Here is a 15,296-nt window from a genome sequence, read left to right on the forward strand (position 1 = left end):
GTAGTAGTCCTTGTACTCCTTACTACCTGTGCCTGGGGAGACCATGGGCACTCTTGAGGTAAAGGTAAAGTTACAGGCCTTAAGCCTTTCTCAGGCTGTAGGGGCAGTGGATTGTTATCCACCATATTGGTAGGGGGAGCCCAATCCTCTCTTTTCACCACCTTGTATCCACCCACCCAACCTGAGAGGAGTGAGGACAATTGTCAAGTGCTTTTCCTAAGGGCACAAGATCGGTAGTAAAACATGACGAAATTCTGGTCCAAAGTTATGCAACACAACCCCACACTACCATAGTCTACCATATTCATATTAGCCTGGGTACAATCCCATTAACTTTTCTGTCTAGAAGACATTACATTAGCTAACACTTGTTTCTACAAAACCTTACAGACATTTACATCTTGCAATCCTGAACTCTTACGAATGACTATGGCTAAGAAACCTACTTTTTCCCTTCTCCTGTAGACCAGCGACTAGGGACTCATAGATGTCATGTGCAGCCTGAAGATCAGGCCAGAAGTTGTTCAGATACTCCCCCATGTTTACAACGAAGACGCCAGGTGTCATGGGGCCATACTCTTCCTGGATCTGTGGAAAAATACATAATTTCATAAAAAGCTTACGGTATGAATAGAGCCTGCAAGAAGTGTCACTGAAAAAAAGGTTGCGGATGCTACCTAAAATGTCAGTCCATTTCTAAAATCACATCCAGTTGCTTGAGTAACACTGCTATGCTGCGTATAATATTTGCTGGATGTCCAACCATCATTACAGTGGCCATTCAAACTGTGGCCAGGACTGTCACACAAAGATAGAACTGATATTCAGTAACACAAGATGCTCCCCATAGTAATGACTACTATTATCTCTTGAGAATGCCTACTCCTGGTACTAGTGTTTCAATACAAACTACAAAACTTGCTAAGGGAATAGAACCTGTACATACCTGTGGATCCTCTGACAGCACTACCACTGGTATCTGTCCTGCTAAGTGGTTATAGTACCACTCTGCTGCTTTGTATGTGGACCTGGAAAAATATCAAAATACATTTTTTGCAACATTATATGTACATCTATAACAGCAGCCATTTGTCACCCATAGGTTCTTTTTCAAAAAGGAAGCTAGATACAAATGCACATGTACATGTACCAGTTCACGAATGAAAAGTACTCAGACCTTGACTGCCATTTCTCCAATGTTTCTCCGTGCTCCCTGGGACAGTAGGCATACTGCTGGAACTCATTGGCAAACACTGCACACTCCTGGCGTGGGTCCCTCAGGAGAGTCCTCAGCCGGCCGTATGCACGCCTGCCACCCTGATGCTGCATCTGTGTGGGTGGGCCATCAGTCTTAGAACATTTTATATGAAATACCATGATAGAAACTCTCAACTACACAGTACTGGTCAACAGGCATGCAGGTTGATGCTTTTTTTCTTAAATTAAATCATACATAGGATAGCAAATGGATATCAATCAGAGAAATAAAAAAGCCTTTAGTAACATGAACATTCAGATTTCAGGTTTCAAAAATATTATGGACTAAGTTATAACAAAAATTACTGAGGGTACGGACATTACTGGGGGTACAGACACTACTGGAGGTACGGACACTGCTGGGGGTACGGACACTACTGGAGTATACACACTACTAGGGGTAGAGACATTACGTATACTGGTGGAACAGATACTACTGGGGGTACGAACATTACAAGGGGTCCAGACACTACTGGGGGTCATAGTCAAAGTTTGATATAAACATATATAAAGTCTGTTACATGGCTTTGATACCTACACTGTGTACTACTGTGCCAGTGAACAGCACTCCCCTGATCTCAGGGAACTCCAGTATCTCAAGATAATCCCTGGTAACCTGGCAGTCTGGAACCACGTAGTGGGTCACACCCTTGGGCAGGAGGCCTGGACCCTCTGAAAGCAGGCATGAAGCTTTTTTACCACCATCAGCTTTGGTGTATATATGACAATGGCAACAACAGACTAAAACATTATCTATATTAACGGCTATTGATATTACAAGCATCTTGTTGTTAGTGAAAAAAATGACAGGTCTGAGGAATTTCTTGTTCAATAGTAGTCGTACCCAATAAATTCTTACAGTGACAAAAAATTTGAAGCTTGGTATATATCTTGCAGAAAGGACAGAAGAGATTCAAGAGCGATAATACTGCTGTATACTAGGCTAACAAAATGGTATTTGCATCCTATCAATGGTGCCCAAACGACAGGAACATCCAGTCAATAGCATTGGCCTTATCTATAGAGAAGGATGAGCCATTTCTTAACTTTAAGTTTAACCATCCAATTTTTTTGTAAGCTGCACATTTAATCTGAGGCAAGTAAGTGAGGCAGTAGTCATCTTAAGGGTACTAGTAATGTGATAGCATGTCTCTTAAACTAAACTAAACTAAAAGTTACTAGTATACTGCAACTTTGAAATATTGGAATGAAATTGTTCAAAGAACTGACCATTCCTGCATTCAGCCATGCACAGCCTGCTGTTACAGGACACGTCATCCCTGAGGTAGTGTTCCCTCACCACCCGGACTGTCCGGCCGGTACCTGTCTTCAGCCGCAGGTGTTTCTCTGTCTTTATCATGACTCAGGTGAAGAAGTGCTCATCTCCTGGCAAAAATCATAAACCATAATCTAGCATTAGCAAATTTGTTTCCAGTTTTTGTCCGGGTGTTCGGAATTACCGGTCCGGTCCGGACCGCGGAATTACCGGTCCGGTCTGTTTGGGGGGCGGAAAAACCGGTCCGATCTGTTCTGCGTGTATCAACGCCCCCTGGCAGGAAATAGCAGAATTGCAATTGGTATGCTGTGTTCCCGTATATCACAACATGAAGCGCATTGATTGGATGCATGGGGTCCGCATGCTAATGTCACTGTTTACGTCAGATCGATTGGCGACGGTTAACATAAACATTGCACTGGTGGAGAGTTTGCCATGCCCGATACGCTGAACGGAACCTACTGCCAACAACACTCAAAGCAGTAAAACCGACACTTTTGAACACTAACGTTACCGTAGATTACGCTTAGCGTAATCGTGCACACGCCATAAATCCGATCGTAATTACGGCCGTATTTACGGAACGGTATCACGTGAAGAGCGGTCGGTAATATTCAGAATATTCATGTATGCTTTGAATACCGTGTACACGGAATATTCATGAAACACCATTAATTATCAATCAAACAGCCTGATTTACGGCAGAAATTTAACAGCGTTTGGCCGGAAGGGCGGGGTTCTACCACGTGCGCAACGTAACTAGACTGTGTTTTTTTTTTTAAAGTAAAATCGCTAGCCGATGTTTTGCTATTTTCCTAACACGAAAGGGCAATCCTCATCACCATGTTTTCTTGGAAATATTTCTTCAAACAAAAATATGTGTATTTAAACAATACTGAGATAAATGCAACCGTTGCAACGTCAATATAAATCGCCTGTACATGTTCGCAGAAAATCTAACGTTACCGGACAACACAAGTCACCGGCAACTTTGATATTGCCGCTGGGCGTGATCAAGATCGGGAACATGCACTGGTCAGCGCGCGATCGGAAAGCCACCTTCGAATTTTGATAGGAATATCTGTGCACGGTAAATACCTATCTGGAATGGTGCAACCATGTATTTTAGAACTACTACGTACTACGCTTTCTATTAGATATGACCAAAGATCTTATATACACTATAGAGTTTATAGGCACTTTTCTCAATGGTATGACACGAGCTGTCGACATGTACACGCCGTAAATACTACGACATCACGGCCGTGTATACTGGTTTTGTGTGGGTTCAGAAAGTGAGGAATGTTGTCAAACTTTGTGGTTTTGAGCGGAAATATGGGACCTACATTATTGAAATAGAAACCAATAGATATTTTGTGCGGGTGAATATGTTTAGTAGATGTTCAGATACCGGTAGCATTGTAGCAAAAATGGGTCTGACCCGGGCCCTCCCGCCGCGCCGCCCAATTTGATTGACACATGCGGGCGGGCGCGGCTTCTTTGAGTTTGACCAAGGAGGTTAATCGCATTGCTTTGACGGCATACTTTCAAAGAACGGCCATGCACATATTAATACAACTATCAGCACGGAGCTTGTTTTTCCACAGTGTTTGATTTTGTTTCTTGGTTTAATTTATTTCATAGCGATATTTAGTACCGATGAATATCTTTTAGATATTTTGGAATAACATGTACCGTGAACCCACATCGTTAAGTTCAACAGGCGTGCACAAATTGTTAGACATATTCAGTTGCGATTTATACTGGTATGTGGTGCCACATGGCATGGAGTTTCTTCTTACATTTAGCGATGTACCTACCGTATTTCCACATTTGGAATAGATGATGGTCGATCTGGCAGCTGCACAATGATGATGGAAAGCTCTCGTACGAACTTACCTTCCAGGTTTTAAACGTTTTAAGATGTCCTGTAGTGTACATGTGTATTCTCCAAATTAAAGGAGATTTAAAAGTTTCTCACCGATAATTTTGGAAAGTTCGCAACTGCAGTGTAGTTGTAGATTATAAAATCAATAAACAATGTTTAAAATGGGGGTAGATCGCCACGACTGTTAACAGCGATATTTATTACAATCGGAAGATTATATGCTGTTTTTTGTTGTTGTTTTGGCAATTTGGGGCTCATTCATACAACCCCCTCTCGACATTTCTTGTAGTATGAATCGGAAATACAAAATTTTTGAAATATTTGGACGATGAACTTCTGTAATGCTATTTTTTTTTATATCAAGATTTTGAAATCAAGAGGTCATGATAGTTATTGCCTCATGTCGGTGTCAGTTGTTAAACCAGGACATCAGAATCTAGGATCGCTGCAAGGTTAACTGTATTCCAGGCCATTCCTCTGGCCGCCTGATTCCAACCTACAGTTCTCTCATTATGAAACAAGTGTTAGGGATTACATTTTCGCACCAAAAAAGAGAAGAATTTTGTACGGATGAGAACGCACTCCGCTAGCAACATGAAAGACCGCACCGACCGGAGCCGGTCTTACGTTGATGCGTTGATTTACTACTGTCACTGGAAGGATACCGGCATTCTTACTATTCATACTGTTGTAAAATCAAGGCGCTAATCAGTTCTTACGGTGAGGACACGCGGCTCATCATCACCTCATTAGCGTTAATGCGCTCCATGTTGTGATATACGGGAACACACCATACAAATTGCAATTCTGCTATTTCCTGCCTGGGGGCGTAGCTATACGCATAACAGATCGGACCGGTTTTTCCGCCCCCCAAACAGACCGGACCGGTAATTCCGCGGTCCGGACCGGACCGGTAATTCCGAACACCCTTTTTGTCCTATATGGTGATCAGAAGGTGTATTTTTCAAATTGGGAACCACTGGCTATTGCATCCAAGAAATAGATTTTAACAGCATTATAAAAAAAATTCGAAATACATAATTCACACACACTTGGGTGTTTTAATTTTTAAGTCATCAATGATACATATTGAAAACTTATCATATGTACAGTTACGCGTTGTAATTTACAACCACAACTTGGCACAAGACATTTTTTGATACCTGAACAAAAGTGTACAATGTACAAATTGTTTACCACACATTCTGACATCAAACTTTCAATGCCATAAGCCTTTCGCATTCAAATTATCAACATGCAACAGCGTCTCAACTTTGCAACAGGTCCTCAAACTTGCATAAAAAATATGTATTTTCTGATGCTGACCCCTAACACAGGGCGCATCTGATAGTATATAACGGTTACATGCTGTGTCATTGATAAAAATTACATTGTTGACAAATGCTTTATCAAAGTTCAAACCCACAGAAAACAGGCAAATTGAGGACATACCAAGATTTCATTCCAGCCGCCACTTCTAAGATGGCATAAACCAACAGGGTCAAACTAATGGGGGTGGTGAGTGTTTACAAATATTTATATTATATTTTCTACATACATTTCCATATCAACTCTGACAGAAATAACAGACAAAATTGTAATTTGAATATATGCGTTAATTTTTTCCTAATAATTTTTTTCTAATGTTTGTAAATAAAGATGTAAATAAAAGTTTGTCCCTAAATCGCCCATTTTCTTAGTGGGTTCGTTCTTGACCTTTGACCACAACATGGCGCTGGAAACAACATTTTCTGTCAGGAAGCAAAGCAGTCTCGGTCGTAATTGGGAAAGAATAGATACTCGGGTGTGCGTACAACGCTGGGAGGTTCGTTAACAAGTTCCACAGGTCTTAAATTAGTTGTGAACTTTGTAAACTGTACTGTAGCGGTCTGAATCACTTTTAACTTGGGGTTCTTCGGCTGTGGCGCAAGATGAGCACTACATGGAAAATCCAGAGAAACTCCAGAAAGCTAACTGCATACCTTTACAATACAAGATCCCGCAGAAGGTTGTCATCCACTAGTAAATGTGACAGCCTTTCAAGAGATTATTCATCAAAACCGTGCAATGGTTATACGAGAAGCAAGTCATTTCTACAAAATGATGTAAAATGGCTTTCAACAGAAAGTCTTGCAGCAGCTATTCGTCCTTCAGGGTTACAAATGGGTGGATATGAGACAGGGCAAAATGGCTCAAACACAGAAGCTGATAGTTTGGAAGAAGTCGACACTCACAATTCCGTGGAGGAGAGAAGAGAGTTCAAGCACAACAGAGTACCATCACAACTTGTATTAGACCATTTTGACAGACAGTATGGGCAACAATTTGGATCTGACTGGAGCGAGATCAAGGCAGCCCTTATGGCCCCCAAAATAAATGGCATTCTTCTCAACAACTTTACTGAATTGTCTTCAAAAGTAGCAACTATGTTGGAAGAACAGAGGCTACAGAATGTTTCTGATATATGTAGTGTGCTTGAGAAAACTCTGACACCCCATTTAAACAAACATGATGAGGCCCAAGAAGAAGAAGCCATTGGTCTGAGTGAGCCATTTAGGAATCATCAAAGGAATGCTGAATCAAAGCTGAAGTTTTATATACACCCAGGGAACAGACATGTCCGGTTCCCTAATCTTAAGCACGTGTCTGGACAGCTGAAGCAGTACTTTCTCCAGGGTGCTGCCTCCCTGCTGCCCGTGCTGGCCTTGGATGTACAGCAGGATGACAGCGTGTTGGACATGTGTGCTGCTCCAGGGGGCAAGTCTTTGGCGTTGTTGCAAACAGCAGAATTAGGTAATAACATTAATAATTTGGTATAACTCAGATATTGATATTCATGTAGAAACCTGTTTCATGTTGCAGTGTACCCTTTCAAAAGTGATTTTGCAAGGGTGATTAAGTGAACATTCTGCATTGAAGCTGGATCACTGATGGTACTACAGTCTGGCACAAATGCTGCAGTTTTATTATTTGTTCAAGGCTTCCCTGGGTTGACAGTTTATGATAACTCTGAAATTACCATGGCAGTTGGCACCAATGCTTCACATCTTGAGCATTGGGGCCACTCGACTCCTTTGCTGTCTTCGAACGGGGCTGTTTTTTATTGGAGGGGGGAGGTGCGTTGGTTCGTGATTTTCAACGTTGGCTGGGTTCTCTTGTGCCGGGTAAGGGAGTTTGCCGAGGAAGCGATTTTGCCCCGTCCCATCGCTCCCTTTCACAGCATACTCCCTTCCTTGGCAAACTCCCTTTCCCGGCACAAGGGAACCCAACCAACGTTGAAAATCGGGAGGCAACCCCCCCCCCCCCCAATAAAAACCAGCCCCGTTCGAAGACTGCAAGGGAGTCTAGGGGCCACATTACTAACCATTTTTGCCAACAGATCAGTTTGTGTTTATATGTCGGCACAATTGCTTAATATACAAATATATAAGATTGACATTGCTAGGTTTTGGATAACTGACTGCTAAATGTTACATTTGAGAGTCTTTGTCTGATGCTCAAATTCTGTACATGAATAACTTTACAATCTCACCTGCTACCCCCCCAGGACACCTCACCAGCAATGAGCCAGACCAGTGGAGGAAGCGAAGACTGGTGGAGACACTGCAGTCTTACATCCCACAGGAGATGCTGGCAACCAGAGTGGATGTGACCAAGCTCAGTGGTGTACACTTTGGAGATGTGACTCCAAACACTTTTGACAAGGTATTCTTTGCTTTCTCAAAATATTTTTGGGACCTCAGTAACATCCCTTAGATCCACATCTCTAGGCCAATACTCTGTTGGGAATGTGGTAATACTAGAATGTGTCCTATGCAAATCGTTACTTGCATCATACATACCAAGCATGAGGTCCTTTATATCTTCAATGTCAAACTTTCATTTTGTGTAATAAAATTTATCACTTCATTAGGTATTGCAAGAAGTTTTTGGTACACCCAAAATAAGGCTAGGGCGGCAAGTTTTTCTAGGGTTGGTCAGGAAATGCAACATTTTTTCCTAAGCCTTGGCATATTTTTAGTTGTAAAGCTGCTTTTCTAGCTGCATCCATACACAGACTTAACACTTGGTCTATCATGAACCTTTGTTGCAGGTCTTGGTTGATGCCCCCTGCTCCAATGACAGAAGCTGGCTGTACAACAGGAACAGTGTTGGTATGCAAATGAGAATGGAAGACAGAAGACATCTACCACAACTACAGGCTTCACTACTGAGGTCGGCATGTTTGTCACCTTCATGCATATTGTATTTTATGTCATACCTGTGATGTGAAAACGTTCAATACGGGTGTTCCGGACCGTGTGATAACTTTCCGTATCACACAGGTTCGAAAGTTGTATCACACAGGCTTCCTTGGAGTAAAGTCAAACTATTTCAAACAGGCCGAATATGGCAAGGTGGAAAATTTGAATACCGGATTCGGACGTTAGAATTGCTGTTATTACGATCTTTTGCTAGAGGACACAACATTTTCTCAACTTCTGGTGCATTTCGCATCAAATTTTTCTTTAAATCGAAATATGTGGGTATGACATAAATAAAATACAACACAGTGTATTCTGCATCACCCTTGGTCCCAGTCCTCTCGTGGGTCGGATCACCCTCCGGCCTTCGGGCGATCCTTCCTGCGGTCGGGCTGGTACCTCGGGTGATACGGAATACACTGTGTTGTATTTTGTATGTATGACAGTTGTTTTTTCAATTTTACCAAACCTATCAAAGACCATTTGATATCTAGTCTGATATCTAGCTTGTCTTTGGATTTCTTATGTTGTATCAAGCTTAGGCCATGTTAATTTGATTATATGGATGACATCAAGCATGTGAATAAAAAAGAGATTGGCCAAAAAACTTGCCTTCATTATGGGATCCAAGTGGTCAGGAAGGTTAAACAAATGACTGAATACAGAGGGTATGGTATACCGAAGAATAGATTCTTTATTTTTGTTCTTTCACATCTTCTTCTTTGATTTTGGGATTCTATGACATTAGTAGCTGTTTTTTAGATGATTTTTTAAAGTCTATGGCATACATTTGCTCATTTTGAAGCAACTCTGTACAATTTACAGTATGGTCAAAAACATTTCTTTGGAAACAGCCGAAAATTGATGCATACGCAGATGTCATCCATATAATCAAATCAACATGGCCTTAGTAGTTACCAGTCAGTAATGCTTTGGGTCTATGGATGGCATGTAGTGTAAAACTTAGACTGTACTGTCATTATACACACATTTAGATAGAATAATCTATATGTTTTTCTTCCAGATCAGCCCTGCATGCAGTGAAGCCGGGTGGCTCCGTGGTGTATGCAACCTGTACACTGTCACTGAAGGAGAATGATGATGTTGTGGAGTCTGTCTTTGAACAATTCAGCAAGAACAAGTCAAGAATAGATGTCATCAACTTAAGTTACCTCACTGAAAACTTCTGGAGGATTTTCAGATTTGACTCTTCAACAAGATGTGGACAGCTTGTGTTGCCCCATCTTGATGCCAACTGGGGTCCCATGTACTTTGCTAAACTGAAGAAAGTACACTAGTAAATATGAGTTAAGTTAAGTAACCACATATATCTACCATTTTTTGTATGTTATGTATTGAATAAAGAATGTGTCTTCAGCACCAGGGACAGGTCTATTTGCCCGAGACTGTGTGGATGGTGTTCAACACTATAAAGGACGATCTATTTGCCTATGTGTTGATAGTGTTTGGCACTTAGGGCAAGTACAATGTAAGTTTGCCTGTGTGGATTGTGTTCAGCGCTAAGGACAAGTACAATCTAAATTTGCCTGTGTGTGGATGGTGTTCAGAAACGGTTGTGCTTGATGGAGAGCGTTCGGACCCTATGCCAGTGACCTCGGGCGTTCCCCAGGGTACAGTGCTGGGGCCCACCCTCTTCTTAGCATACATAAACGATCTCCCAGAACACGCTGCAAATGCAAAGGTGAGGTTTTCGCCGATGATTGCATTTTGCAGATGCCCATCCATGACAGCACTGATTGTAATAAGCTACAGGAAGACATAGACAACATCTGCCTCTGGGAACAAAGGTGGCTGATGGAGTTTAATCCATCTAAGTGTGAGGTTATGACCATACCATCGTCCAAAACACCCATCACCCACACATACAGCCTTCACAACCATCCACTAAACAAGGTAAGTACCACCAAATACCTTGGGGTCACCATCTCTTCCAACCTTACATGGGGCAGCCACGTCGACGCCATAACATCAAAGGCCAACAAAACACTGGGCATGCTCAGACGCTGCCTGCGGGTTGCCAGCACTGCGGCAAAGGAGAGGGCCTACAAGGCCCTGGTAAGACCCCACCTGGAGTTTGCCTGCAGTGTGTGGGATCCGCACACCCAAGATCAGGTGAGGAAGGTCGAGATGGTCCAGCGACGAGCGGCCCGGTATGTAACAAACAACTACCAACGAGACTCATGCTCTGTCACTGCTTTAATCAATCAACTGGGCTGGCAGTCCTTGCAATCCAGAAGGAAGAACGCCAGACTCATTACCATGTACAAAATCATCCATAACAACATCTCTGTCCCACATGCATCCAAACTGGTCCTGGCGACTCGATGCTCCCGCCGCACCAACCACGCTTTCAAGCTGCAGGCCATCGCGAGCAAATCCAACTTCTATAGGCTCTCGTTCTTCCCTCGTACCATCCAAGAGTGGAATGAACTTGAGCCTGGTGTGGCGGAGGCGGGGTCTCTCTCCCAGTTCAAAACTGAACTGGGGAGGGCCCTGCTGCATTGAGTCGCCCCCACACGTCCTTGTATATATGTAAATAACACTGACCCACCGCACTCACTTGTCTTGTCCCTTGCACCCATCAGTTGTTTATGTCCTTTTGTGTTTTGCCTTTATTTTCCATGTGTTTTAAGGCACTATCACCCGTAACTAACAAAACATGCGCTCTGCTAGTAATCCCCGTCAAGGGGGCTGAGCAGTACAAAAGAAGAAGGTGTGCTTGCCTGTGGGTGGGTGGTGTTCAGCACCATGGACAGGTGTGCTTGCCTATGGGTGGGTGGTGTTCAGCACCATGGACAGGTGTGCTTGCCTGTGGGTGGGTGCTGTTCAGCACCATGGACAGGTGTGCTTGCCTTAGGGTTGTTAACTGGCCAGTTTCAATATTAAGGACAGTTTTCCCACTAATGACTTTGCACATCTTAAACCTCATATATGTTACTACTTATATTTCATAGTCATTATATGGTCAGATCCCCAGGTTTTCTTGGAGGATTATTCAAAGTTCACCCTATTCGGCCACGTGTTTTACGATTTGAGCCACCTGCATGGTGTATATGTAAGTACATTTTTGTGGTGCAATTAACTTTCGTGAGCCACTGTCTATTTAAATTATAATTTTCTGTGTCTAAAATGACATACCATCTTTTGCCTCTGTGATTTTTATCTCCGCTTGAGGTACTGTAACCAAGTACATAAACGAGTTTAAAGCCTTTGGTTGCAGTACTTCAATAAGTTGTATGGTGGCGTCTCTATTCAACCGTGTCTCCAGCAAATGGTAACTGTAAGAGCGTCATAAACTAATATCTTTTATTGGTCTCGTTGTACACCTTTGGTTATGAGATCCATGCTCATCGATTTCCATCAGTTTTGAAAAAGAGACGACCCTGAAAATTGGTCCGAGGTATGGCCCCAAAACTACGAACTTGTATGAAGAAAAGGAGACAACTGTATCTGGCTACCTAGCTGTACATTGATGACGCTGATGACGACGCTCTGCCTGCATTTAAGTGACAATGTACAGTGTACATAGCTTTTAGATTTATCATTTACATGAACTGCAGTGTCATAAGTGCCTTCATTTGCCAGATGTTAAAAACTTAACCCCTATCAAAAATGAGATTGCTCAAGACGACTTGTTTATTTACATGCATGGGCTCGTTCACAGTGAAGCTACAGGAAACCTCCCCATATTTAATTGTTCATTCTATGATATTCTATTCTATGATATTTCCCTAGATCATGAGAAAAAAATGACAATGACCAATATACATGCGTTCTTTGTTTAAAGCAATTACAAACTACACTTTGTCACTCTCCGCAAGAGGCACTTTTCGCTAGCGCTGTTCGTGTACAACTACACCACTCAGAAGCTATGGCTGTGTACGTGTAGGACTTTGCGCGCGATTGCCTTTCACCAATCTAACTTTTGAGATCAGTTGGACTGGCTAAAAGGGAATACCGCTAAAAGCACGTGTTCATGCAAGGGTTCAGTGTTTGGCTCGGAACGGAGTAATACATGAATGAGACAACAAAGATCACAGGAAGAGTAACTACAATATATGTTGACAAGCTATAATTGTGGATCTGAATAAAGTCAAGTCAAATCAAGTCAAACATTTTAGAATGGTCTTTTAGAGTTTGCCCGCCCTCCTGAAAATCATAGCATCACCGGTTCCCTAACCACTTCTGAAACATCTTGAATCGCAATGTCAAGATTCACTTAGAAATGTCTTAGATAATAAGGCTGATTTTCATCATTTAGATTCATCGATTTTGAAGATTGTAAGGGAGGCCAGTTTTCACGGTAGGGCCAGATATTTGTGAAGGACCATAGGAATCAGTCCGGGCCCTCCTTAAAAATAGCTGTATCGTTTTGCAACCAGAGTCAAAGAACGTTATTTGCGTTTGGCAGGCTTCACTCTCTGAATTGTAGCTAGTTTACAATTCTTAAAAACTAACTTCCCTATAGTGTTATTAAGTTGAGAGGAATAACCAGAAAATTATTATACAACCACACTAAAATCTCAACGCTAAGACTCAAGGAGAGATACACGAGTTATAAAACTCATTGTCATCTCATAAACATATCTATAGATCCCTTCATCTGGAAGAAGTTGTTGGGAGGAACAATTTTCATAGGTAGACCAAATATCTTAGAAGAGCCATAGAGTCTACCTGCCCTATTAAAAAGGCCGTATCGTTCCACAACCATTTCTGAAACATGTTAAAGTCCTTTTCTGCTTTCTAACAAAGCGAGTAATATATAAGTTAAAGGAATTGGAACGCTGGTCTGAGCTATTCTCTCCTCTCTTGTCCAGGTTAGATTATCACGCGGTGTCCTGGGTACGAGACTTGGAAATTTCCAAGATGGTGGACAATCAAAACACACCGACGTTGCGTTGTTTTGAGAATCGCATTAATTTGCTCGTTATAGCTTCAAAATTGGATACCACTTGCAGTCGAGGAAGGCGGCACTTGTTGTGGATTATAAGATATATCTGGGTTTCCTTTTAATTGAATTCTGGTACCGTGACCAGGAATATTTTTCGTCACTTGAACAAGAATCGTGTGCCCTGAGGGCACAGCTGGCCGCCAGGTGCTACACAAATGTCTGAGGTGGGTGTCTTCCTTGTTGTAATTTTGGTTAAACATCAATGAAATTATCTACGTCAATTCAGACAAAAAAAATCAGCATTTCAAAATATGATAAAAAGACACGTAGCTATTCAGTTTAAGTCACTACTATGTATGTTTTTGTGAAGTTTCATTAATGATCATCGTATTGCAAGCCAAGAGAAACATCTTTTAGCATTTTCGTCTTAAATGAGCACAGCCTTATAAATATAATCATTAATCGCGTCGTCATGAATTTATACTAATTTGCATAGATTATCTTTAATCGATGACGTACAACCGAAAACAACGTCTCAAATTCAATCAAATACTGAACAAAACCCTCTGTGAGGGTATTACGTTCAGGTGAGGTTCAGGTTCCGTGCGGCCGGTGGCGTGAGATGGAGATATAACAGAAAATAAAGTGCAGCAAACAAAACCGAAAAAAAGATTTGTACGTGGCTATATACAAGGCCGTAGATATCACCGACTTACATCTGGGAGATGGGGTGGCCCATGTGTTGAACCAAACCAAACTTGAAACTAGTAATTGTGATGATACAGTGACAATGTGTGTTGGTAGCTTGTTCCAGTCACTTACTGTTGTTAGAAAATAACTGGTTCTGTATGTTTTAGTACGGCAAGAGAGTGCGTTAAAGCGGATAGCGTGTCCTCTAGTGGGGGTTGTGTTCCTAGTGATGTATCGATGTTTGGGTATAGATACTTGTCCTGTGTGTCGGTAATCCGCATTGAAGGTTCCGGTTCGAAATTATCCGTGAAAATAAGACGCAAATGATAAGTCACCACCTTAGTTTTGACTCTGAATTTTTCGACTACCACTAAAGCAGTGTATGATCTTTTTTGTTTCCCAAAAAAACCCGTTCTTCGTAGCGTTTTTCAATGGCACAGAATCTGAAACAAAATGTGCGTTACTTTTTTCACTTGAATTTAACGGTGCACACCCAAGTTTATTTGGGGTCTCAAATTGGGGCTGCGCACCCTCAAGTCGAGAGGCCGTCTCTTGATGAAAATAAATCTAAAGCAGAAAAGCCGTGTATGGGAATAAAGGGTATCACATCAGCTTTACGAACAGCCGGGTTTCAGTTTCTTCAGTCTCTCTACTTTTCGTAATTCTTTGGGGGAGGAAAGTTTTTTTACGTAAAAAAATATGCAAAAAAAAGGGGAATTTCGACGTGGAAATAAACCCATCGCCTATAATTTAGTCATGAAAATAACTGATATTGTCGGAAAGAGAATACACCTAGAAGTAATCAAGCAAAAAAAATCGTAACACTGAGATTTTTACAATAACCCTACGCGCAAGGCATAACAACACGGCTCACAGAACGCATATATAGACGGTGAATCTGGGTCAACGGGCGAATCACTTCCAACGCGTAGAAATACAAGTAAGTGAAACTCGGGCCCATAACCAATTTGCAACAAAACCACATCACTTGTTAGTAACGCCATGCCAGTATCAACTATCTGGAAGCAA

General features: G+C 41.9%; 2 protein-coding genes across 2 annotated transcripts in view; one reads left to right on the top strand and one right to left on the bottom strand.

The window, feature by feature from the left end:
* LOC118410048 (DIS3-like exonuclease 1) overlaps positions 1-5,918 on the bottom strand; it is a gene marked incomplete in the record, with an annotated part of 16,395 nt that extends 10,477 nt beyond the window's left edge. Inside the window, 7 exon segments of the mRNA XM_035811521.1 lie at positions 3-32; positions 447-588; positions 947-1,028; positions 1,178-1,329; positions 1,796-1,929; positions 2,488-2,643; positions 5,874-5,918. Of these exon segments, the coding sequence (XP_035667414.1) occupies positions 3-32; positions 447-588; positions 947-1,028; positions 1,178-1,329; positions 1,796-1,929; positions 2,488-2,617 (670 nt within the window).
* Positions 5,919-6,117: 199 nt separating this feature from the next.
* Positions 6,118-10,045, top strand: LOC118410397 (tRNA (cytosine(34)-C(5))-methyltransferase, mitochondrial-like). The gene is made up of 4 exons (XM_035812091.1): positions 6,118-7,214; positions 7,969-8,126; positions 8,515-8,636; positions 9,690-10,045. The coding sequence occupies exons 1-4, from the start codon at positions 6,353-6,355 to the stop codon at positions 9,961-9,963; spliced, it is 1,416 nt and encodes a 471-aa protein (XP_035667984.1). The 5' UTR covers positions 6,118-6,352; the 3' UTR covers positions 9,964-10,045.
* Positions 10,046-15,296: the final 5,251 nt, after the last annotated feature.

This window comes from Branchiostoma floridae, chromosome 2, assembly GCF_000003815.2.
Source record: "Branchiostoma floridae strain S238N-H82 chromosome 2, Bfl_VNyyK, whole genome shotgun sequence".
Lineage (NCBI taxonomy): Eukaryota > Metazoa > Chordata > Leptocardii > Amphioxiformes > Branchiostomatidae > Branchiostoma > Branchiostoma floridae.